Consider the following 27,584-nt stretch of genomic DNA (forward strand, 5'->3'; position numbering starts at 1 on the left):
AGAAATTCATCATTTTTATACAGCTGAATCTTTTTGAAAAGTTACAGAAATTAACTACTGACTTTTTATTTCAGCAACCAAATCTTATCCTGAATGTTTGCTTATTTTGAATAAGACCAAGTATACCAAAAACTTTAGAATCTGTTAAAGTCTTATATCAATGCAAAGTGCTATTACCATCTGTAACACATCAGAATAGTGGTTAAGGGTATGATCAACTGAACCAAAGGGCTTGGATTCGAATCATGGTTCCTCCATTTGCTGCGTGAGGTTCACTAAATTTCTTAGCTTCTCTGTGCCTCCACATCCTCATTTGTAAATTGAAGCTAATTACGGTATTTATTCATAGTGCTGTTGAACTGATTAAATGAGTTAGTATATATATAAAGTGCGCACAGCAGGGACTGACACCCATAAGCACGAAAGAAGTTTTCGGTTTAAATATTAATGCTGCTCTTTTTTGGCAGTCAGGTCTTTGCTTTCCACATCCCAGGACTGAGTTCCAACATTCCTTCTCGGAAGAGATCGCACGTCCTAGCCTGAGCGGCTTAGGACCTGTATTAGGCATTTGAAGCACTAATACGAGAGAAATGTGAAAGAAAAATGTCTCCCACAATACGCAGAGAAAAATGTATCTGGCTCAGTAAATTTACTTTGATGTCTTTGCATTACTTGCCAAGATTGCAAGAAGGCAAGCTCATGAAGTAAGATTCCATACAAACCCAGTGAATGAAGCAACACGTTTGACAATTAAATCACAGCAGCTTGTGGTCTCTGTCATGGACTAAATGTATCCCCTCAAAATTTGTATGTTGAAACCCTAATCCCCCATGTGATGGCATTTGGAGGTGAACCATTTAGGAGGTAACTAGGTTTAGATGAGGTCAGAGGTCATAAGGGTAGAACCCCCCATAATGGGGTTAGTGCCCTCAGAAGGAGAGGAAGAGACCAGAAAGCCCTGTCTTTCCACCAGGTAAGGGCACAGGAAGAAAATAGCTGCCAACAAACCAGGAAGAGTCCTCCTTACCAGACACCCAATCTGCCGGGAGCTTAATCTTGGACTTCCCAGCCTCCAGAACTGTGAGAAATAAATGCTTGTTTGTTAGTTTTTAATATTTTTTAAGTTTACTTATTTATTTTCAAGTAATCTCTACAGCTAACATGGGGCTCAAACTCACACCCCAAGATCGAGTCACAAGCTCTACCAGTTGAGCCAGCCAGGTACCTCTAAATGTTTATTGTTTCAGCCACCCAGTCTATGATATTTTGTTATAGCCACCAGAACTGACTAGACAGTCTTGTTCTTTTGCTCAACGAAATGGGAAAGAATGTCCATCATAGGCTCATAATTCCCAGTCTATGTCCAAGGGAACTGTCAACTCCAGCCACTTCCACTGCTAAAGGAGCAGCGATCTCTTAATAATCCAGCATCCCAAGATTAACTTTCCCAGAATGTAGGCTTGTGTGTCAATATTATTTAGATTCAGGAATTTCTAAGTTTCTTCTTTAAGTCCTCTGCCTCATTCTCTACCATGATTCTCAACAGCAAGCTTCTTCACCCTTAATCAATCCTCCACAGGGACAGTGAGAGGAAATCTGCCATCTTTATGCAAAAGAAAAAAAGAAGAGAGATAGGAGGGGCATACTTCCATGGCACCAAAGACAAAGTGTACCTATTTAAGGCCAAGTTAGTATTTCAGAATACCAGCCCCCGCATGTGAACCAAAGGCCACATCACATGGCTCATTACCTCTCCCACATCTGGCAAGACACAACTCAAACAACAACCACACGGCTACAGCACAGAAAAAAGGCCAGCACTGCAGTGAAACAAGGTGAGCATTACCCTAGGAAGCCATTTCCAAACTAGGTCTTCTGCTAACTAGCTATGTGACTATAGAAATATGACTATAAAATAGACATTTTATTGAGCACAAACAGCCAATGCACTGAGCTACAAGAAGCACAGAACCCTATAAGACAAGTCCCTATCCTGACCAGTCTAGAGGAATTTGGGGGGCAAGATCTCCTCAAAGGTGCCTTCTCTCACATCTAATGAATTCTGTGCACCATGTCCATCGTAAAAAGCCAATCACCATATTTTTAAGAGACTCAAGGTACTTTGGAGGGCTCCTTATCATCATACCAAAGTATGTAATCCCATAGAGCTGTAATCATCCAGTTAGTGGGCTTGTCCAGTTTGACATCACACCTGACCTCAGGAGTTCCTCTTAATGCTCAGTAACTGTGCAGAGAAGAATTTCCAGACTTGGAGTTCAGTTGGAGCCCTTTATTAAATACTGTCATAATGTACTCGTGGGTTGCATATAGTCTAATAATACACCAGTGCTGAGCCTTTCGTGTTAATCACTTCCTCTTGAGGATGTCTGGGAAAATTTCCTTTGATGAGAAAATTCCATTTCACAATTATAGAAAATTCCTTGACCTCTCTGTGTTCCTAGCCGACTTGATCAGCATCAAGAGAATGATTCTGCAGCACATATGCTTTCTGCCTCAAGTCAGTGCATCTCTGTCCTGAACATCACTGATCTGCTATGTACCTAAGGCCCCGCCCCTGGATATTCAGTACAAGTCTCCTCTCCTAAAGATGCGTGCAAATAGCAGTGATAACGGGGCAGTTCTTTATGTTTGTCCTTTTGCAGGAAATTGTCCTCAGCCTGCGAATCAAAAATAACATTTTATTGTCTTTCTTCTATCCACCTAGTCACCATCATCCCGTTTCTTCTCAAACAACAGTCTTTCTATCTGGTCTTGTTAACCCTTGGCTTAAAAAAGCAAATTTCCCTACGTGATTGATGTTTTTAGTGTAAATCTGGAGCTTTGTCTGACAGGAATAAATAAAAAGACAAATTGTAAGTGCTTTGGTTTTCACAGCAGGGAGTCCTATCATGCCATCAGCTTTCTTGTCCCCAAATGTGTGAGCTGCCTGAAAGACCAGGGTAACTGAAAGGCATGCATATACCTCTGGTTTCTCAGATATTAACGGAAATTGCCTCCTACTGTGGTTGCTTTCTGGCTCAGTGTTCTGAAAGAGAAACAGGTCATTCCATTTCGAGCACAAGTATTGAATACACGTTAGTCCATCAAGAAGGAAAAATCTCGGCGCACTGGTAGGTAGCAGGACAAATGTGACTGCTCGGTTCTGCTAATCCTGTACTAAAAATGCTTTCTCTCTCTCTTTTTCATTTCTTTTCTCTTGTCTTGTCCCTCATCTGCCTCTCTCTCCAACCTCAGATAAAGAGTAGGTAGAGTAGGTACACCTGGACACTTACTTCATTTCCTACGCAAATCATGTAGCATCTTAGTTTAACTTCAAGTTCATGATGACCTCCTCCACCAGCTATTAGAAATAATCCGAATGCCTATGGTGGGTTAGCAAGTCAGTGAGTGTGTGGGTGTAAGAAAATTTGGTATCCATAGAAAGAAAATGTAGAACGGATGATAAGCTATGGGGTTCAAGAATATTCATTAATACACATACTTACCTTAAGCAAAAGGTAAAGGCACATAACAACCTGTTTTCTGGATGCTGGGTACACCATCTGCCCAGCACCTGTAGCGCTGAGTGACTGCTTAACAACAGGATGGGTTCACAGTTCTCATATGAAGCTGAGATTAGCCATGACATTTCCAGCTGAGGGGGGAGCCCTTGATCATATTAACCGGTTAGCTGGCTAGTTGCCAGGTAACTCAGAGTTCCAGGGGTCATTTGTCAGATATTTCCGCTTGCCACTCCACACCCCCACTATACCTCACCTAAACGTAAGAACCTTCCCTCTGTTTTAAGGGATTACAAGTATCCCAGATTGTTGGTGGAAGGGAGGGAGAGCAGTCTGGATGGGGTTCACAAAATCTCATGGCATTGATAAGCAGCACTTCCGTTGGTCAGTTATTAGGAAATGTGTGAAGTGTCATAAGAAGACACTCTCCATTTCGTCTTATTTTATTTTTCCCTCCCTTCCCCTATGATCCTGTTTTGTTTCTTAAATTCCACATATGAGTGAAATCATATGATAATAAGGAGGGCACATGATGTAATGAGCACTGGGTGTTATATGCAACTGATGAAGCACTGAACTCTACCTCTAAAATTAGTAATACAATATCTGTTAATTAATTGAATTTAAATAAATTTTTTTTAAAAAAGACACTCTCCGGTGTGATTAGAAGATCTTCCAAAGCAGCTTCTCTGCCCAGGTGACTTGCAGTGTCCCTTTAAATTGTGAGTGATGACTTGTGGGATGTGGCTTGGCTCGCACATAGCTCCCTAAAGCTAGTAATGGTTTATGCAACTGCCAATTCCTTCCTCCTCCTCTGTCCCCGACTAGGTCCAGACAACTTTGACATCAACACTTTCTGCCTTCTCCTCCAAGGTTATATCCCACTCTAACCCAGAGGACCCTCACCTGTCTGAGCAGCAGGAAGGGCAAGCAGAGGAAATTCTCACACTACCTACCACATTCTCCATGCAGTCAATTTTCATGGTATAAACAGTCCTCCTGGCTTTCCTCAAAGCCTTCTCTTTAGATGTTCAAGAGCTTATTTTCAAAGTTTCAAAACATTTTAAAAGACTTAATATTGAAAGTTACTTTCTCCTTGCAGACTCATTGCAATGATCCTAATTCTTTTATAAGCAACTGTGAAGATCTCTACTAGAGGAAAGGTCAAGTGTAAGAATGTTCAGAAAAGAAAAAAGGCACAAAATTTAATTTTTCAAGATGGCATCTCTCTACAACTTCATTCACTGCTCCTTCCTTCCCCACCAACTCTTCACTAACCCCTTACTTTTCCTTCATTAACTCTGGGAAACTTCTTTCTCAAACCTTAGTTGTCAAATCTGCTAATTTGTTTTTTTTCAGACTTCATTTGACCTCTCCTATAGCACTTGATAATTTGACCATATCCTCTGTACTAGTTAGGAAAGGAGGGTGATGGTGCATAAGTAGTAGACGTTTAACTCTATACTAGCGTAAGACAAGAGGAGAAGTTATTGGAAGGATACTGATCTCTTCCTCCCAAAGAAATTACTTGTTCAATTTTGTTCTGGGATCTACATGTGGTCCTGGCATTTTCAAACCTATCCCCCTACCCAGGATAGAAATTAACTCCCTAATAACCTCTAACAAATGCAGTTGGCCTCAATTAAACATTTCTGAACGCTATCATTTTCAATCTATTTAAACCTGCCTCCTTGTATTTTTTTATTTTGTTTATTTGAGAGAGAGAGAAGCAGATTCCCCACTGAGCAGAGAGTCCGATGTGGGGCTCAATCCCAGGAAAGACCCTGGGATCATGACCTGAGCTGAAGGCAGACGCTTAACCAACTGAGCCACCCAGGCATCCCAAAACCTGCCTCCTTGTAACTTCCATATATTCTATCTGAATCTTCATTCAAGGGACAATGTGGTATATAAAGCTGGACCTGAATCAGACCTGGGTTTCAGGTAAGAACACACTGGCATGGCCATTGTGGAAAATAGTATGGAGTTTACTCGAAAAATTATTTTAAAAAAAAAACTACCATATGATCTGCAATTCTACTTCTGAGCAAATATCGAAAGGAATTGAAATCAGGATCCTGAAGAGGTATTCATAATACCCAAGATATAGAAACAACCTAAGTGTCCATCCATGGATGAGTAAATAAAGAAAATGTGGTATATACATACAATGAAATGTTATTCAGCCTTAGAAAAAAGAGGGAAATCCTGCCATTTACAACAATATGGATGGACGTAGTGGACACTATGCTAAATGAAATAAAGCAAACAGCGCAAGATATACTATATAATCTCACTTATGTGTATAACCTAAAATAGTCAAGTTCATAAAGAAAAGAGTAGTAGAATGGTGGCTTCTAGGAGCTGAGGAGAGGGGGGATTTGGGGACATGATGGTCAAAGAGTAGCAAGGTTTAGTTATGCAAGATGAGGAAGTTCTGGAGATCCACTATACGGCATTGCTGTAGCTATGTGTTAGCCAAAATGCCTATCGCTAACAATACTTTAACATATACTTAAAATTTTCTAAGAAGGGGTCGCCTGCATGGCTCAGTCAGTTGAGTGCGTGACTCTTGGTTTTGGCTCAGGTCATCATCCCTGGGTGGTGGGATGGAGCCCCACATTAGGCTCTACGCTCAGGATATACTCAGCATGCAGAGTCTGCTGAAGGTTATCTCCCTCTCCCCTTCCCCTCTGCTCCTCCCCCTTGTCCCGTGCAAGCCCTCTCTTTAAAATAAATAAATAAACTCTTTTTAAAAATGTTTTCTGAGAAGGAAGATATTATGTTGTGTTCTTACCATAAAATAAATAAATAACAACAACAATGAGAAGAGAGGTGGGGGAAAACTTCAGGAGGTGATAGATGTTTATGGTCTTGATTGATGCGTACTTATCCCCAAACTCATCGGAGTTGTATACATTAAATTTGTATAGCTTTTTACATGTCAATCATACCTCTGTAAAGTAATTTAAAAAGTAAAAATATATTTAAAAAGAACATATTAGCCATTCTTCGTGGAAACATTCTTTAAAATTAAACATAATACGGTTGAAAAAAACTCCAAAGAATAGTATCTTTAATGAGATTTTAATCATTGTCGTTTTAACTAAGCTTTTGTTGAAATGTATTTATCAGTACCAGAAAAGTACAGTTATTATTTGTATATGAAAGCATATTTTAAATTCCACTTAAGCCCACTCATTCCATCTCCCACAGCTGCTTTTTTGTTTTGCAGAAAGATGAATAAGGAATAAAAAGGCCAATGTCTCAAATTGATGTACCTGTGCGGCCCCTGAAAAATCCAAGCATGTATTCATATGCGAGAAAACTGAGCTGTCAAATACACAATCTCTCAATAGCTCAGGCATGAACTCACGCTTCCTACAAAAGAAAAGGGGGGAAAGGCGGCAAACTGCAGTTCTTGCGCTTGACACGCCCTAGAGAAAAGCCCCAGAGAGAAGAGGGGATTGTATTTGTGCTCAGACAAGAAGGCAGAAGGTGCCAGAGAGGATAGCACAGTGGTTCTGACATTTCCGGGGTTCGGATCCCTGCCTGTGGTGCTGGAGTCACAGGGGGAAGCCTGAGACGGCTGCTTGGGGTGGATAATTGTATCTGTCTTTTTCCATTCACGGTCCCCTAAGCATTCAGCTTCCCTGAGCGAAGCCAACCTCTCTCATCTTACCTCTTCTCCTAATCCATCTGTACAGTGTGTTCTGGCCCATGGGTGGGGTCGATCATGTGTTAAAGAATCCTAGGGCTGAACGGAGGATTCGAGTTTCTCTGGTCTAAGCCTCTAATTTTCGGATTTAGAAAGTCAAGGTCCAGACAAGTGAGCAATGTGTCCAAGCACACACAGTCAGCTCTTGCACAGGTTCGTGTGCGTTGTTCATCCTGACTGACACTTTACATAAGAAGAGAAGGCCTATTATCTGGATTCGGGTTTGGCAGAACCGGGCGGGGGGCGGGGGGCGCTGTGCTGGTGCGCGCAGCTGGGCGTTGGGGAGAGACGGTGCAGGGCCCGGAGAAGGAAGGGGCCCCCCGGCGGGCAGAGTCGCCTCAAGCACTCAGTTACGTGTGTTTGAACTCAGCCACAGCGGGCTGTGGGATTCCGCCCGGGGCCCGGGAGCCTACGGGGTCCCCGCGGCGCAGGGCCCTGTGCTGGTGACAGTGACGTCCTGCCCTCGGCACCTGAGCGCGCCAGCCGCGCACTCGCTCATCGTCTGCTCCACGCCGTCCACTTCCACGCAGACGCGAAAGCCGCCTTCCTCGCACTCCGAGGCTTCTCTGCAGACACACCTGCCGCTCTGGGCTGGAAACATAAACGACGCAGGCTTAATGGCACGCGGTGGAGCGGGGAGAGTCCAGGCACATAACCTCCAAAATCACGATGCTCTACAGAGATCTCTAGAAGCGCCTGCCTCGGGGGCCGCAACCAGCCCCCCTTGGGAAAGCAGTAGGACCGGGAAAGTGAGGATAAGCAGGGTTTGAGGCTGGCCAGGCCGATTGGCCGGACCCACGTGCGCCAGCTCTCTCCAAGTCAAGGGCTCCCCAGTCCTCTCTCGTGCTGTCTAGGGAAGCCGGAAACTGAATATAAATCCCTCAACCCCTGACAGATAAGCAGACCTCAGCAAAGACCAAGTTGCTGCAAGGCTCAAACAAGGACAAAGAAAAGAATTCAATTCGCTTTGAGACACAGGGCATAAAACGCAAAAGGCCATATAGCCTGTAAAAATAAGCCAGAAATGAGTTGGGGAGGAATTCACCGTGTGCGCTGCAGGTGCTGGCCAGCCCACTGGTGACTGCCAATCCTAATGTGACCCAGTGGTTGGGGTTCAGTACGTCCTGGCTTGGGCCACGAACTGTCCCGGAGTGAGAGGAAAAGGGCCCCGCTGGTACAGGCCACGGGGAGGGCATGAGTTGCTGGCAGAGATCTCACAGATCACACAGTCCAGCTCCCAAATTTCCCCAGATGGGGAAACTGAGGGCAGTGACTTGGCTCCGGCCACGCAGGCTTTCCCCCTTAGTAGTGTAGCTAAAACTGAGAGGAAGGCCATGCAAGGGTACTATTTAAGATCATCGTTAAGTGCTACTGGGACGTAGTGCTGGCAAATCTCGAGCCACGAGCTGAAAAAGTAACTCCTTTTTCTATCGTCTTCAAATTCTTCTGAGTACTTCTAGGAGAAAGTGTCACCTTGGCACTGACAGGCTTTTAACACTCCCCTAACACTTGCTAAACTCCCTTTCTCAGGGCGCCTGGGTGGCTCAGTTGGTTAAGCGACTGCCTTCGGCTCAGGTCATGATCCTGGAGTCCCTGGATTGAGTCCCACATCAGGCTTCCTGCTCGGCAGGGAGTCTGCTTCGTCCTCTGACCCTATCCCCTCTCAGGTGTTCTCTCTCTCTCATTCTCTCTCTCTCAAATAAATAAAAATAAAATCTTTTAAACTCCCTTTCTCCCACAGAAGCAGTACTCCTCAAGCTGCCAGCCCCATCTGGCTAGACTCTACAACCTTATTTTGTTTCTTTACATGTATTTTTATAGTTACCTAATATTTATGGCACGCGATAGTTCCTTTTAAGAAAGTGATAAGAAAATGTCCTTTTTTAAAAATAGGTATTTTTATGTGAGTCTATTTTTTAAAATGAATACATAATCTGGATAATACAAGGAGCAAGAACCATGAAGGGGAAATGGGAAGCACCAGGGTTTGGGAGGACAGTCAAACCATTGAGGATGGGTTTTTGTTCTCTTAGGTACTCGATCCCCCCGCCCCGGCTCCCCAGGGAAGGCTGTGGGCAAGGACAGTTCACTCTTGGACCAGCCTAGACTTTCACATCCTCAGGGATCTGCTTGGATTTGCTGCTAAACTAGAACCCCCAGTTTTAAAAACCTCAGTACTACTACCTTCGCATTGTTATAGTTACAAATATGAAATGCCCCTTACCATCACATTTTCCCCAGAGTGGGCAGGCACCACAGGCTTTCTCAGTGGGGACAGGCAGAGTGCAACTGTCCCTCCCAGCAAGGGTGTAATTTCTACCCTGACAGTGGAGAACATGCATCTTGCAAACTGTCAGAGGCAGTATCCTTTTGCTTCTCTCATCTCGAGCACATACACCCAAGGAGGATCTGAAACAAATTTTTTAAATTACATTACTTAGAAGATTTTCAGTCTTCGAAATGGAGGATGAGAAGCGAAAGGAGAGGCTCTGAGCTCAGGGCCTCTGACGTTACCAGCCACAGCAAAAAGATGGAGCAGAAACTTCGATCTCCTTCATGCCTGGGGCTCACCCTCCTCAGATCTTCAAAATGAACATATTTTGCTCCTATTTGCTCACAATTTTTACAAGCTTAGGTGTCTCGTGTTGCTCTAGTTTCATCTAGAGCAGATCAGATACAGCAAATTAGAAGAGAAGGCAAGGTCTGCTCAGGACACTGGTGGGTTGACAAGCAGGAAGGAGGCAGAAAATCAGCAAAGATCACACACTCAGAGACTGTAGTCTGTTGGGACTGTTGACTGCAGAAATTAGGTCCTCCCAAGCCAGCAGGCCTGTATGGCATTGTCCAACACTTGATGACCAAATCCTCAAGAGAAGATGAAATTGTATTTTTCAATGGGATTTTTTTTTTACAGTATAGTTATCAAAATCAGGATTTTTAATATTGATACAATACTACTATCTATTTCATAGACAATATTTGTCAACTGTTCCCTAAATGCCCTTTACATCTTTTTTTCCCTCTCCAAAGTCCAAGGATCACACACTCCATTCAGTTGCCATGTCTCTTTAATCTCCTTTAACCTGGACCAGTTCCTTAGTCTTTCATTGTCTCTCAAAAAACGAAAACAAAGTTAACATAATCAATGGGATTTTTTTAAAGTATTGATGTTTACAAAGTAGTTTAGAAATATTTCTATAAAAATATATTACTTTTTTGTTTCTTAAGCATGCATGCTAAAATGGTGAGATTCGGCTTTTTGGAAAGGTCACTAATAAAAACAAACACCTTCCTGAATGTTGATAGATAAGGAAGGCATTACTGTAGTGAACGCTTAGACAACAAAGTATTTTTGTATGGTAGATGGAGTTTATATTTATTTTTATATATATTTAGCTCTAATATTTTCTTCAATACCAAGAGCTAAATTTACTTGGAGTTATTTACATCACAAAAACAAATCCTTGTATCTTTCTTTTATCTGCTTATTTAAGCTTTAAATTGAACTACTCAGAACAGCTCAAAGGGCAGAGACCTGGCAAAGCCACCTTGTTATCAGTATCTGATAGAAAGCTCACACCATGTCTATAAACAGCAGGCTACAGATAAAGTAAATGAATCAGAAAAGTTGGAAAGAGGATGAAAGTGAATCAAAGTCAACAATGATTCATAAAAAAATAACACCACAGTCAGAACACCCTGGGCGGACGACCACTACAATTTACACTGTTTGGCTATATTTTTCTTGAAAGAAGTTACTTCTTATAAGATACTGCCACAGGGGCGCCTGGGTGGCTCAGATGGTTAAGCGTCTGCCTTCGGCTCAGGTCATGATCCCGGGGTCCTGGGATCGAGCCCCGCATCGGGCTCCTGACTTGGCGGGGAGCTTGCTTCTCCCTCTCCCTTTGCCTCTCCCCCTGCTCGTGCTCTCTCTCTATCTCTGTGTCTCAGATGAATAAATAAAATCTTTAAAAAAGAAAAAAAAATAAGATACTGCCACAATCACCATTACCCACTGTAGGTGTTCAAGGAGTTAGGTGTGTGTTTCGGGGACAATAATAATTGAAAGCCAAGTACAGCTCACCCTCCAGCAACACTGGTTTGAACTGCACTGCCGGTCCACTTATACAGAGATTTGTTTTGATACTACAAATGTATTTTCTCTTCCTTATGATTTTCTCAATAGTATTTTCTTCTCTATAGATCACTTTATTGTAAGAATACAGTATATACGCCTGGGTGGTTCAGTCGGTTAGGCGTCTGCCTTCGGCTCGGGTTATGATCCCAAGGTCCTGGGATGGAGCCCCAAAACAGGCTCCCTACTCAACAGGGAGTCTGCTTCTCCCTCTCCCTGCCACTCCCCCTGCTTGTGCTCTCTCACCCTCTCTCTCTCTCAAATAAATAAATAAAAATCTTTTTTAAAAAAATATTTATGTTATTGGTAAGGTTTCCAGCCAATAGTAGGCTATCAGTAGTTAAGTTCTGGGGGGAGTCAAAAGCTGTATGTGGATTTTTGACTGTGTGAAGGGTTCGGCACCCCAACCCCCGTATTGTTCAAGGGTCAACTGTAATTGGTCAGTAATCGTATGGTTTTTTTTTTTATTCTTATGTTAATCCCCATACATTACATCATTAGTTCTAGATGAAGTGTTCCATGATTCATTGTGCATAACACCCAGTGCTCCACGCAGAATGTGCCCTCCTCAATACTCACCACCAGGCTAACCCATCCTCCCACCCCCCTCCCCTCTAGAACCCTCAGTTTGTTTTTCAGAGTCCATCGTCTCTCATGGTTCGTCAGTAATCATATGTTTTGATTCAAACTTAAAGATGACCAATAAATCTGGGGGCTTAGATTTCTCCCATTTGCCTCCCCAGATTCACTCTCCATTCTCCGCCCCACTGCCAGGAAGGCTGACACTATGAACCACTTCCTTATCTTCTAGCTTCAGGTGCATTTGATCAATGGCAGGAGATTGGAGGGATGTTTAGTGCCCTGGCTCACTCCAGGGTGGCGGGGGGCGGGGGGGGGGGCGTTCTCTGAGGTTCCTAAAATGAGGGACTCAGCTCTTCCTCAGCTGCCATCTGCACAGTCTTCTCTGTCTCCAGCTTTGCATAAAAGCCCCTCTTGTCACTGCTTCAGGCCCCGGGCACAGATATGCACCTTGGCTGTTGGCAGTCAGGGACTACTGCCCCCTGGCGTGCAGTTTCCTTCCCTCTGCCCACATGTCTATAAATAGTCCCGCTAGGGAAAGCTCCTCTTGTCCTAAGGCAGTCAGACTCCCTTGTCCCACTAGGACCATAACCCAGACATCTAGTACCTACTTCAGCTATCCACCTACAGCAGAGTGATTGCAAGCTGGGTGGCATTCTTATAATGCCCATCTCAAGACACAGCCATTTCGAGAATCGGAAAAGCAGCTACTTGTTATCTCTGTTGGAACACTGCATAAGAGTTTATATTTCAAGGGAATTTCAACCCTAATTTCCTCAAGCTCTAAATCCTCGAGTAACAGTGTTTTCATTTTGCCCCATTTCATGTATAAAACAAGCAGTGCCCGAGTCCTTCAGCCTTTCTCTAGACGGAATAGAACACTGCGTAACGCCGCTGGTTGCCAGGCCTGGGGTGACCCAGGCAAATAACAGACAGTAGATGGGCCAGGCTAAGACGCAAACAAAGATCCTTAACCCTTGGTCAGCAGCACCTTCGATCTAACAGAGAGACTAGCATCTATTGACACACTTTTTTTTATCTTGAATAAAATAAAACAAATAAAAATAAAATATAAAAATAATAAAATAAAATAAAAATTTTTAAAAAAGCAAAAGCAGAGCTTACCCACATTCATAGGGCATTTTACAAACACATCTTGAATTCTGCAGTTTCTCCCAGCGCTGACATTCGGGCACTGCTGGTGGCAAAGGGGCCTCTGAAAGAAAAGGATAAGGGAGATGCAGTCATTCGAAGAGCTTCTTTATGGTAAACAAGATGTTATTTTAATTGTTGAACCAGGTTCTGTAATATTCTCAACTGCCACAAATTTGTACAGTTGAAAAACAAAGCTGTAAAGCATTTTACAGGAGACAGAGCATTCCTAGGAGTACCCTACAAATAATTTCATTGTTACCACTTCTTGAGCATTTCCTATTGTGTGAGCATTGACTATTGTGATATTTAATCCTCCTTAACAGATGCCCACTTCAGAGTTAAAGACATTAAGGGTCAAGGGCACCTGGGTGGTTCAGTCGGTTAAACGTCTGCCTTCGGTTCAAGTCACAATTCCGGGATCCTGGGATCGAGCCCCACATCAAGCTCCCTCCTCAGCGGGGAGCCTGCTTCTCCCTCTCCCTCCGCCTGCCGCTCCCCCTGCTTGTGCTCTCTCTGTGTCAAATAAATAAATAAAAATCTTAAAAAAAAAAAAAAAGAAACAAACAAAGGGTCAGAAAAGCTAAGAAATTAGTGCTAGTTCACATATTTAACAGATTGGCCAAGCCAGGATTTAAGTCCATGTTTGTCTCAACTCAAGGCCAGGGGAGAAGGCTCCCTTTCATTAATAAATTGCGATTTATAAACTGTTGTCTGGACTGCATTTTACCCACTCTGTCTATAGTGGGACAGAAAGCAACATAATGTGATCTATACATGGAGAACTCCCTAGTACCCCAAGATGTATAATAACCTCTCACATGTAAATGTCTAATTGGTTTCCCTTCAATAGTGAATCAATATCTAGAGGTATTTACATTTAATAAAATCCTTTCCATTGCTTTGTGCTTTCTACAAACTGATCGAAGTCAACCATCATTCCAATTTTGACAGGAAAACACCTTGGTCCAGCTTACAAGAGCTTGATTTGACGGCCATCTCCTCAGCTATCCCTGATTACAAGGTGAATAGCCTAAAATATCCTGCTATTTCCACTGCCTGCCAGCTTCATGACAATGGAATTCAGTGGCATATACTTTCCCATCATAAAACTAGTTCTTTGTTGGATATATCTATAAAGGTAATTTATCTGAGGAGCATATTTTTATGGATGCACAAACTGTGCAATACTTCCTTAATTTGGAAAACGTAAGAGCTTTAGACATGACAGTAAAATCTCATGAACAATTCATAACTTGTAAAAAATGGCAGCAATGTAAAGCATAGCCTGCCATGTCCAGCCACATCTGTAATGAGTACTCATTCTTTAAACACTTCCCTTTAAAAGTCTATTATCCTAAATGCAATGTAGTATTCTGAATTGGATCCTAGACCATTAAATGGATATAGTAGAAAAAATAAAATCTGTAGTTTAGTCAATAGTATTATACTAATATTAAATGTCTTAATTAACCCACTAAATTATGTCAAGTTATATGAGATGTTAATATTTTGAGAACATGGTGAAGGGTATACAAAAACTGTATTTGCAACTTTTCTGAAATCTAATATTGTTCCAAAATAAAATGTTTTTTAAGATGGTGTTCTCCAGGGAGCGCCTGGGTGGCTTAGTCGGTTAAGTGTCCAACTCTTGATTTCGGATCAGGTCATGATCTCAGAGTCATGAGATCCAGCCCCACCTTGGGCCACCACACTTAGCAGATTCCATCCCTCACACTCTCCCTCTGCCCCTCCCTCACTGAACAACAACAAAAAGATGGTGTTATCTAGATCAGTGCTTCTCAACCAGTGGCAATTCGGCAATGTCTAGAGACATTTTTGCATAACCAGGGGTGAGGGGGTGCTACAGGCATCTAGTAGGTGAAGACCAGGGATGCTGCTAAATATCTTACAATGCACAGGTCAGGCTCCCACAACAAAGAATTACCAGGTTCAAAATTCCAATAGTGTTGGGGATGAGAAAGTCTAATCTAAATGTACCAAAACTAAAGTTCAATGATAAAGTCATATAAATGAGTTCTGCATTACGCTTAGAAGTTTATTTGCTAGAGGCAGGGGAGAGGGGAGAGGGAATGCAAAGAAGGTGGTCAAAGGGTACAAAATTCCAGTTATAAGACAGATGGGTACTGGGGATGTAAAGTGCAACACAGAGACTATGGTTAACACTGCTCTATGATATACGGGTAGGCTGTTGGGAGAGTGGATCCTGCGAGTTCTCACCACAAGGAGAAATTTTCTTTTTTTTTTATTGTATTTTAGCGAGATGATGGATGTCAACTAGACCTACTGTGGTAATCATTCCACAATAGATATAAATCAAACCATCAATGATGTACACCTTGAACTTCTACAGTGATGTATGTCAATTATTTCTCAATAAAACTAGAAAAAATATATATATATTTTTAAAGATTTTATTTATTTATTTGAGAGAGAGAGAGAGCACAAGAGGGGGGAGTGGGAGAGGGAGAAGCAGACTCCCTGCTGAGCAGGGAGCCCAATGTGGGACTCGATCCAGGGACTCCAGGATCATGACCTGAGCCGAAGGCAGTTGCTTAACCAACTGAGCCACCCAGGCGCCCCGAAAAAATATTTTTTAAACTTTATTTACTAATCATTCATAAGAATGAAATTCTAGATTTTAAATGTTTTCTAGAAGTTATTATAATTTCTTTATGAAAAATCACTGGTAGAATTAGCTAGACCAAAGACCTTTGCATTTAAGAACATATAGCTTGGGGGCACCTGGGTGGCTCAGTCGTTAAGCGGCTGCCTTTGGCTCAGGTCATGATCCCAGGGTCCTGGAATTGAGTCCCACATCGGGCTCCCTGCTCAGCAGGAAGCCTGCTTCTCGCTCTCCCACTCCCCCTGCTTGTGTTCCTGCTCTCGCTATCTCTCTCTCTGTCAAATAAATAAATAAGATCTTTAAAAAAAAAAGAAAGAAAGAACATATAGCTTGGTTATGTTCATATATCTTTACGTCAAGACTACATATTGATGGAGGGAGGGAGAAATGAGTGGTTAGTGTTTAATGAGCACGGAGTGTCAGTTTGGGAAGATGAGAAAGCTCTGGAGATGGATGCTGATGATGGTTGCACAATAATGGGAATGTACTTAATGCACTGAACTGTACATTGACAAATGGCTAAAATGGTAAATGTTATGTTATGTCTGTTTTACTGCAATAAAAATAAAAAGACTAACTACTGATAGCAGTTATTTTAAAACATCAGCCTTGGAGGCTGACAAACCTGGAGTTTTCTATTTGTGATAGGCTTATTTTAAGGGAAGTTACTATTCTTATTCATAATGTCTTCTGAAAAACACGCAGGCCTGAAGAATATCCTTAACTGAAACTTTAATAGAATTTGCTACTGAGTAGGAGAAAATTCATACCAAATTGTGCTACAAAATGACTGGAGCAGACATTTTAGAAAGACAAGTATGTAATATCTCCTTTGGAATGAAAGAGCAACCTCAGCAAGTGTACATTGTTCTCTTTAATTTTAGAATTCCTGGTACAGGTCCATTACTTCAAATATCCCTGATAAATTCATATTGATGTGTCAGTGCCGTAGAAAACAAAGCACTTGTCTCTGCTGTGGACCTCTGACAGCTAATGAGCACATGGGCACCAGCATGGCGGGCACCCGGCTGGCCCTGCTGCCTCCTGATGACAATTAATGTCTATGTTTAACACCACAGCCCACGTCCACCTTCAGCTGCAGAGGATTCTGTACAGCCTGCCCTCTCTTTAGCTGTGACCATCGAATTCACCTGACGGTATCACTCACAGAATCTAGTACTTCATCCTCACCATAAAAGGCAAATTTTAGCATTGGATTAAAGTCATTCACCAGAAAAATAAGAATACCATACAAAATGGAATGTAAATGCGTTTTCCTTCCTTCCTGTTTCTTAATTGTCACAAACATGTGTTTTCCATTTATTTTTTAAAATGCAAACAAAGAAGAAACAGGAGGTGATTTTAAAAATAAATCCATCCTACCTTAAATACCTCTAAAAAAAAATGGTTTGGCTTTCTAAACCTCTTCTCACTGTAGCTTCTTAAAAGATCATTTTAATTCGCTTGGTGTTCAAAATACTGAATTTTTGGATTTCCACTATTAAGAACATCCGTACAAACCACAACACTTTGCTTTCAATAACTTCTGCTTTGCAGTGTTAAGTGTAAATGCTTCTAAATTTTCTATTTCAATAATGCTAATAAACTCTCTGAAAGCCCAGGAGTGAAACATAGATTTTTTTATAAATCTTCAACTCAACTCTGTACTTAATAAAATTACATTCCAAAAATCTGGAGAAAACCAGAAATTATTTTTTAAAAATTCTTTATTTTCTTAGCACCAAAACTTATCTAATCTTCGGTAAGAAGGATTTAAGTTAGTTTCAGAATCACCAGGGCTCTCCTTGCTGTTCCTTGCATCCCATGAGTCTACCTGTGCCATGTGAAAAAGAGTCTGTTATCCAGTCTACGAACTGACCTTCTTGTAGACGGGCAGGGATGGAGGGAATGACTCACAGTTATGTCCATTCAGTGCCATAAAGGAGTGGCACTGAGTGCAGGTGTCCTTGGACAGACCTATGAGCTACTCACCTTTTTGCACACACTGAACACTCTTCATATCAGGACTCCACTTAAGGCTGGATCCACAGAGAAATGCTGAAGGACCTTCTAAGGACATGCCACGTGAACAGGAAATGGTCACCTTCTCACCAACTCCATAGAATGGTTTGCGGGGATGACTCTGTATGCCATCCATCAGTGCAGGTAGAACGCAGGCAATTTCTAAAGATAAAAGAAAACAGAATACAAGGGTCATTGCTTTCCTAAGCCATCTTTTTTTTTTAATGATAGCTTTGAATAGTGCTAATACACATGCTCTGCTTTTTCACATTAGAGGACAAAGAGCTTCGAAGAGGTAAGTTCACTCCTGGGATACCCTGAAAGACATGTCCCACAGTGCCTGGCATGTAATTAACCAGTGAAAGACTGAAGACCAAAACAGTTCCCATCCTCCACCCCTACCCTCAAAGCAACATGCTCACTTAAAATGAACCAGACTTATAAACAGAGTCCTAAAGCCCAGGCTGCTGTGTACCACGATTATCACAGCTGCCACTTATCTCTCGGGTCTGGTGAAGTCCCACCAAAATTTTCCCAAAAGCACTATTCATCTGCATATCATTAACATATATCCAATTAGATATTTTTACTATCTGAAAGTTTTAAAGAACCACCTTTAACCTTACAACCATACAAGTATTAGTCTTTGGTTTTCCATCTCTAGTCTTTCTCACTCGATTACATTCATTAGCTCAAATCTTCTACTTGAGAAAACAGCAAAAGAGAAATATGAGAAACATGCATAGTTATGGGACGCAAGTCATAATTTATGATTTAAAAAAAAATCTTGGCAATCTCTCTAATGACTTTGGACAATATTCTACAAAATCCTGCTCTGGGGCGCCTGGGTGGCTCAGTTGGTTAAGCGACTGCCTTCGGCTCAGGTCATGATCCTGGAGTCCCTGGATCGAGTCCCGCATCGGGCTCCTTGCTCGGCAGGGCGTCTGCTCCTCCCTCTGACCCTCCCCCCTCTCATGTGCTCTCTCTCATTCTCTCTCTCTCAAATAAATAAATAAAATCTTTAAAAAAAAAATCCTGCTCTGTTTCTTTACCATTTCCATCAGAAACTCCATTCATTCATTAATTCAAAAACAACATCTAGGGGGCGGAGCAAGATGGCGGAGGAATAGGAGACCTGGATTTCGTCTCCTCTCAGGAATTCAGCTGGATAGGGATCAAACCATTCTGAACACCTACAAACTCAACAGGAGATCGAAGAAAAGAAGAGCAACAACTCTCTCATCAGAAAAGCGACCACTTTCTGGAAGGTAGGACGTGCGGTGAATCCGAGGCGATATTCGGGAGGATAGACGGCGGGGGAGGGGCCTCCGTTGGCCGCTTCTGGCAAGTGATAGAGCCGCGGAGCACAAAATCGGAACTTTTAAAAGTCTGCTCCGCCGAGGGACGTCACTCTGGTGGCTAAGTGGGGGGTGGAACCCTCCGGGACAGTGTGGTCTCAGGACCCTCGGGGTCACAGAAAGACCGGGGGTGCCTGAGTGTGGCAGAGCTCCCAATATCGGAGCAGGGAAGCCGGCTGCAGAGGCGGAGCCCAGGCGCGGGCTCTCAGCTCGGGGTGGCCATAAACCGTGATCCGCGGCACAGCCGGGCCACTGCTCCTCCAGCAGGGACCCAACAAGCGGCAGATCCGGGGAGACTCCCCTTCCTCCCCCGGGAGGAGCCGCGCGGGAGTGCACCGCAGGGATCGGCTGGGTTTGGAGACTCCACCCGGGGTCGGGGGCCAGAGATAGAGGCGCGCGGTCACAGGCCGGGAGAGCACGGAGTGCGGCCGGAGACCGGGGAGACGGGAGTGACGGACGGCTTTTCTCTGGGGGCTCACTGAGGAGCGGGGCCCCGAGTTCTCGGCTCCTCCGGGGCAGAGATTGGGAGGCCACCGTTTTCACTCTCTGCCTCCAAAGCTGCACGGAAAGCTCGCAGGGAACAAAAGCCCCGGAGAGCAAACCCGAGCAGATTACTCAGCCGGGAGGGGGCAAGGGCGGGGCAATTCCGCCTCCGGCAGAGACATTTGGAAACCACGGCAACAGGCCCCTCCCCAGAAGATCAGCGAGAACAGCCAGCCAAGACCAAGTTTACCGATCAATGAGAACGGCAGAACTCCAGCGCTAGGGGAATACTGCACATAGAATTCACGGCTTTTTTACCATGATTCTTTAGTCTTTTAAAGTTAATTTTTTTTAACTGTCTTTTTGTCTTTTTATTTCTTTTTTGAATTTTTCTTTTTCCCTTTTTCAACCAACATCTTATCAACCCCTTTTTAAAAAAAAAACATTTTTATTTTTCATTTTTAGAGTCATATTCTATCCCTTAATAGTAGTTACCCATATTTTTGGCTTATATATATAAGTTGTTCTCCCTTTAAAATTTTGAGATAGTTTCTTCTAACAGATTAAAATATACCCTAAATCTCTAGTATATGGTGTTTTCTATTCCCCTGCCTGATCACATCCTCTCCCTTTTTTTTTCTCTTTTTCTTTTTTCTTTTTTTAAATCCTCTTCTTTCTTTTTTCAAACAACTTCTTATCAACTCCTTTTATAAAATTTTTTATAATTTCCATTTTTACAGTCATAGTCCATCCCTTCATCATATCAACCCTTATTTTTGTACATATATAAGTTTTTCTTTCTTTAAAATTTTGGGAGGCACTTTCTTCTAAAAGACGAAAATACACCCCAAATCTAGTGTGTGGCACTGATCTATATACCAGCCTGATCATATTTGATCACATTCTGTTTTTTTTTGTTGTTGTTGTTGTTGTTTTGTTTTGTTTGTTTTTGTTTTTATCTTTATCTTTTTCTTTTTTTTCTTTTTCTTTTTTCTCTCTTTCCCTTTCTTATCCCACTGCTTCAGGTCTTTTCTGATTTGTTTAGAGTATATTTTCTGGGGACGTGGTTACTCTGCTAGCATTCTGTTCTCTCATTAATCTATTCTCCTCTGCACAAAATGACAAGACGGAAAAAATCACCTCAACAAAAAGAACAAGAGGTAGTACCGACTGCCAGGGACCTACTCAATATGGACATTAGTACGATGTCAGATCTAGAGTTCAGAATCATCACTTTAAAGATACTAGCTGGGCTTGAAAAAAATATGGAAGTTATTAGAGAAACCCTTTCTGGAGAAGTAAAAGAGCTAAAATCCAACCAAGTAGAAATCAAAAAGGCTATTAATGAGGTGCAGTCAAAAATGGGGGCGCTAAGTGCTAGAATAAATGAGGCAGAAGAGAGAATCAGTAATATAGAAGATGAAATGATGGAAAATAAAGAAGCTGAGAAAAAGAGAGATAAACAACTACTGGATCACGAGGGCAGAATTCGAGAGATAAGCGATACCATAAGACGAAACAACATTAGAATAATTGGGATCCCAGAAGAAGAAGAAAGAGAGAGGGGGGCAGAAGGTATAATGGAGCAAATTATAGCAGAGAACTTCCCTAATTTGGGGAAAGAAACAGGCATGAAAATCCAGGAAGCACAGAGAACCCCTCTCAAAATCAATAAAAATAGGTCAACACCCCGACATCTAATAGTAAAACTTACGAGTCTCATAGACAAAGAGAAAATCCTGAAAGCAGCTCGGGACAAGAGATATGTAACCTACAATGGTAGAAACATTCGATTGGCAACAGACCTATCCACAGAGACCTGGCAGGCCAGAAAGGACTGGCAGGATATATTCAGAGCACTAAATGAGAAAAATATGCAGCCAAGAATACTCTATCCAGCTAGGCTGTCATTGAAAATTGAAGGAGAGATAAAAAGCTTCCAGGACAAACAAAAACTAAAGGAATTTGCAAACACAAAACCAGCCCTACAGGAAATCTTGAAAGGGGTCCTCTAAGCAAAGAGAGAGCCTAAAAGCAACATAGACCGGAAAGGAACACAGACAATATACGGTAACAGTCACCTTACAGGCAATACAATGGCACTAAATTCCTATCTTTCAATAGTTACCCTGAATGTAAATGGGCTAAATGCCCCAATCAAAAGACACAGGCTAACAGACTGGATTAAAAAACAAGACCCATCGATATGCTGTCTGCAAGAGACTCATTTTAGACCCAAAGACACCCCCAGATTGAAAGTGAGGGGGTGGAAAACCATTTACCATGCTAATGGACACCAAAAGAAAGCTAGGGTGGCAATCCTTATATCAGACAAATTAGATTTTAAACCAAAGACTGTAATAAGAGATGAGGAAGGACACTATATCATATTTAAAGGATCTATCCAACAAGAAGATCTAACAATTGTAAATATCTATGCCCCTAACATGGGAGCAGCCAATTATATAAGGCAATTAATAACAAAAGCAAAGAAACACATCAACAACAATACAATAATAGTGGGGGACTTTAACACCCCCCTCACTGAAATGGACAGATCGTCTAAGCAAAAGATCAACAAGGAAATAAAGACTTTAAATGACACACTGGGGGCGCCTGGGTGGCTCAGTTGGTTAAGCGACTGCCTTCGGCTCAGGTCATGATCCTGGAGTCTCTGGATCGAGTCCCACATCGGGCTCTCTGCTTGGCAGGGAGTCTGCTTCTCCCTCTGACACTCCCCCCTCTCATGTGCTCTCTCTCATTCTCTCCCTCTCAAATAAATAAATAAAATCTTTAAAAAAAAAAATAAATGACACACTGGACCAAATGGACTTCACAGACATATTCAGAACATTCCACCCCAAAGCAACGGAATACACATTCTTCTCTAGTGCCCATGGAACATTCTCCAGAATAGATCACATACTAGGTCAAAAATCAGGTCTCAACCGGTACCAAAAGATTGGGATCATTCCCTGCCTATTTTCAGACCACAATGCTTTGAAACTAGAACTCAATCACAAGAGGAAAGTCGGAAAGAACTCAAATACATGGAGGCTAAAGAGCATCCTACTGAAGAATGAATGGGTCAACCTGGAAATTAAAGAAGAATTAAAAAAATACATGGAAACCAATGAAAATGAAAACACAACTATTCAAAATCTTTGGGATGCAGCAAAGGCAGTCCTAAGAGGAAAGTATATAGCAATACAAGCTTTTCTCAAGAAACAAGAAAGGTCTCAAGTACACAACCTAACTCTACACCTAAAGGAGCTGGAGAAAGAACAGCAAATAAAGCCTAAACCCAGCAGGAGAAGAGAAATAATAAAGATCAGAGCAGAAGTCAATGAAATAGAAACTAAAAGAACAGTAGAACAGATCAACGAAACTAGGAGCTGGTTCTTTGAAAGAATTAACAAGACTGATAAACCCCTGGCCAGACTTATCAAAAAGAGAAGAGAAATGACCCAAATCAACAAAATCATGAATGAAAGAGGAGAGATCACAACCAACACCAAAGAAATACAAACAATTATAAGAACATATTATGAACAACTCTATGCCAGCAAATTAGATAACCTGGAAGAGATGGATGCATTCCTAGAGATGTATCAACTACCAAAACTGAACCAGGATGAAATAGAAAATCTGAACAGACCTATAACCACTAAGAAAATTGAAGCAGTCATCAAAAATCTCCCAAAAAACAAAAGCCCAGGGCCAGACGGCTTCCCAGGGGAATTCTACCAAACATTTCAAGAAGAATTAATACCTATTCTTCTGAAACTGTTCCAAAAAATAGAAACGGAAGGAAAACTTCCAAACTCATTTTATGAGGCCAGCATTACCTTGATCCCAAAACCAGACAAAGACCCCATCAAAAAGGAGAATTACAGACCAATATCCCTGATGAACATGGATGCAAAAATTCTCACCAAAATACTAGCCAATAGGATCCAACAGTACATTAAAAGGATTATTCACCACGACCAAGTGGGATTTATCCCTGGGCTGCAAGGTTGGTTCAACATCCACAAATCAATCAATGTGATACAATACATTAACAAAAGAAAGAACAAGAATCATATGATCCTCTCAATAGATGCAGAAAAAGCTTTTGACAAAGTACAGCATCCTTTCTTGATCAAAACTCTTCAGAGTATAGGGATAGAGGGTACATACCTCAATATCATAAAAGCCATCTATGAAAAACCTACAGCGAATATCATTCTCAACGGGGAAAAACTGCGAGCTTTCCCCCTAAGGTCAGGAACGTGGCAGGGATGTCCACTATCACCACTGCTATTCAACATAGTATTGGAAGTCCTAGCCACAGCAAACAGACAACAAAAAGAAATCAAAGGCATCCAAATTGGCAAAGAAGAAGTCAAACTCTCACTCTTTGCAGATGATATGATACTTTATGTGGAAAACCCAAAAGACTCCACCCCAAAACTGCTAGAACTCATACAGGAATTCAGTTAAATGGCAGGATATAAAATCAATGCACAGAAGTCAGTGGCATTCCTATACACCAACAACAAGACAGAAGAAAGAGAAATTAAGGAGTCGATCCCATTTACAATTGCACCCAAAACCATAAGATACCTAGGAATAAATCTAACCAAAGAGACAAAGGATCTGTACTCAGAAAACTATAAAATACTCATGAAAGAAATTGAGGAAGACACAAAGAAATAGAAAAACGTTCCATGCTCATGGATTGGAAGAACAAATATTGTGAAGATGTCAATGCTACCTAGAGCAATCTACACATTCAATGCAATCCCCATCAAAATACCATCCACTTTTTTCAAAGAAATGGAACAAATAATCCTAAAATTTGTATGGAACCAGAAAAGACCCCGCATAGCCAGAGGAATGTTGAAAAAGAAAAGCAAAGCCGGCGGCATCACAATTCCGGACTTCCAGCTCTATTACAAAGCTGTCATCATCAAGACAGCATGGTACTGGCACAAAAACAGACACATAGATCAATGGAACAGAATAGAGAGCCCAGAAATGGACCCTCAACTCTATGGTCAACTAATCTTCGACAAAGCAGGAAAGAATGTCCAATGGAACAAAGACAGTCTCTTCAACAAATGGTGTTGGGAAAATTGGACAGCCACATGCAGAAGAATGAAACTGGACCATTTCCTTACACCACACACAAAAATAGACTCCAAATGGTTGAAAGACCTCAATGTGAGACAGGAGTCCATCCAAATCCTAAAGGAGAACACAGGCAGCAACCTCTTTGACCTCAGCCGAAGCAACTTCTTCCTAGAAACATCGCCAAAGGCAAGGGAAGCAAGGGCAAAAATGAACTATTGGGACTTCATCAAGATAAAAAGCTTTTGCAAAGCAAAGGAAACAGTCAACAAAACCAAAAGACAACTGACAGAATGGGAGAAGATATTTGCAAATGACATATCAGATAAAGGGCTAGTATCCAAAATCTATAAAGAACTTATCAAACTCAACACCCAAAGAACAAAGAATCCAATCAAGAAATGGGCAGAAGACATGAACAGACATTTTTCCAAAGAAGACATCCAAATGGCCAACAGACACATGAAAAAGTGCTCAATATCGCTCAGCATCAGGGAAATCCAAATCAAAACCTCAGTGAGATACCACCTCACACCAGTCAGAATGGCTAAAATTAACAAGTCAGGAAACGACAGATGTTGGCAGGGATGCGGAGAAAGGGGAACCCTCCTACACTGTTGGTGGGAATGCAAGCTGGTGCAGCCACTCTGGAAAACTGTATGGAGGTTCCTCAAAAAGTTGAAAATAGAGCTACCATATGATCCAGCAATTGCACTACTGGGTATTTACCCCAAAGATACAAAAGTAGGAATCCGAAGGGGTACGTGCACCCCGATGTTTATAGCAGCAATGTCCACAATAGCCAAACTGTGGAAAGAGCCAAGATGTCCATCGACAGATGAATGGATAAAGAAGATGTGGTATATATATACAATGGAATATTATGCAGCCATCCAAAGGAATGAGATATTGCCATTTGCAATGACGTGGATGGGACTGGAGGGTATTATGTTGAGTGAAATAAGTCAAACAGAGAAAGACATGTATCATATGATCTCACTGATATGAGGAATTCTTAATCACAGGAAACAAACTGAGTGTTGTTGGAGTGGGGGGGGGTGGGAGGGATGGGGTGACTGGGTGATAGACACTGGGGAGAGTATGTGCTCTGGTAAGCGCTGTGAATTGTGCAAGACTGTTGAATCTCAGATCTGTACCTCTGAAACAAATAATGCAATATATGTTAAGAAAAAAAAAAGAAGAAGAAGAAGGTAGCGGGAGGGAAAGAATGAAGCGGGGGAAATCGGAGGGGTAGACGAACCATGAGAGATGGTGGACTCTGAGAAACAAACGGGGTTCTAGAGGGGAGGGGGGTGGGAGGATGGGTTAGCCTGGTGGTGGGTATTGAGGAGGGCACGTTCTGCATGGAGCACTGGGTGTTGTGCACAAACAATGAATCATGGAACACTTCATCTAAAACTAATGATGTAATGTATGGGGATTAACATAAGAATAAAAAATATATATATATTAGTAAAAAAAAATTCTAAAAATCTTTTTAAAAAAAAGGAGAAAATAAATCAAATAAAGCATTTCACATTCTTTATTCTCTACTCAAAAAAAAAAAATCATCATTTGAGGTTCTTCTTATTTCAGTTTTTATGTTTGTCTTTTGTTAAAAGTTCTTTTTGGTTGGCTTTCAAATATGCCTGTTTATTTTTCATAATCTCTGTACCTTAAATTTTTTTTTCTTTAAATATATTAAACATGCTTAACTTAAAAAAAAAAAAAAACATCTATTGAGTGCCTATATTTAGCCAATTATGTTGTGTGCTGCTGGGGATGTAACAGATACAAGTCTACAACATTTGGTAATGCCTTTCTCCTTGAGGTATCTGTAGTTTGAAAAAAAAAAAAAAGCTGAAAGACTGCTGAACTAAGGAGGAACTGCAGCTCAGAGGCTGAAAAGCTGGTAGTTTTTAACAATCTTATAGGACTAAGGGATCAAGAGTTAAGTCTACTCCCATCACAAAGGAGGAACCTAGGGAGAAATCCCAGACTTTCTATTGGGATCCCTTAATGGCCACACCCTAGGAATAAAGGTAAACAAGACATAAAACAGCCTCACTGCTTGCCAGAAACAAAATCAAATCTTTTCTATAGGAAGAGAAGAACATCACCCAAAACCTCAAATGATTCCTCTATTTTTTTACACATAAAGTCTGTCATTTAATCAAAACTAATCTAACATTCAAAAGGACAAGAATTAAACAAACTCCCCAAAAAAGACAATAGAAACAGATCCACAGCAGGTCCAGATATTGGGATTAACAGCAACAGACCTTGAAATAACTGTGATTAACATGTTGGGAAAAAATTAAATAACAAGGTGCAGAATTTCAACAGAGAATAAGAAAGTATAGAAGAGTGGACAAATTAAATATCTAGAATTGGAAAATGAAATTAAGAACACAACAGTTCTTAAAAGCGGATCATATACAACCGTATAGAGACTTAATAAACTGGAAGGTAGATCAATAGGAAGTATTTAGAATGAAACAGAGAGGGCGACTGGGTGGCTCAGTCCATTAAGTGTCTGCCTTCAGTTCAAGTCATGATCCCAGGGTCCTGGGATGGAGCCCCATGCTTCTCCCTCTGCCTCTGCCTCTCCCCCTGCTTGTGCTCTCTCTTTCTCACCCGCTATCTCTCAAATAAATAAAAAATAAAATCTAAAAAATCATTTAGAATGGAACAAAGAGTGGGGGAAAATGATGTAAAACAAAGAAAAGAATGTAGGTAATATATACAGTCTAAAAAATACATCATTTGTGTCTCACAAGGAGAAATGAGCAAGAATGGGACAGAGTCAATGAGGACACAATAGTCAAGAATTTCCTAAAATTGACAAAAGACA

At 41.6% G+C, this 27,584-nt stretch overlaps 1 protein-coding gene across 1 annotated transcript in view; it reads right to left on the minus strand.

The window, feature by feature from the left end:
• Nucleotides 1-6,592: 6,592 nt before the first annotated feature.
• C7 (complement C7) overlaps nt 6,593-27,584 on the minus strand; it is a 58,386-nt gene continuing 37,394 nt past the window's right edge. The window contains 4 exon segments of the mRNA XM_045904190.3: nt 6,593-7,830; nt 9,464-9,648; nt 13,079-13,169; nt 17,745-17,936. Of these exon segments, the coding sequence (XP_045760146.2) occupies nt 7,649-7,830; nt 9,464-9,648; nt 13,079-13,169; nt 17,745-17,936 (650 nt within the window). The 3' untranslated portion in view covers nt 6,593-7,648.

This window comes from Mirounga angustirostris, unplaced genomic scaffold (genome assembly GCF_029215605.1).
Source record: "Mirounga angustirostris isolate CCGP_5_RB_7025 unplaced genomic scaffold, mMirAng1.0.hap1 SCAF_7, whole genome shotgun sequence".
In the NCBI taxonomy this organism is placed as follows: domain Eukaryota; kingdom Metazoa; phylum Chordata; class Mammalia; order Carnivora; family Phocidae; genus Mirounga; species Mirounga angustirostris.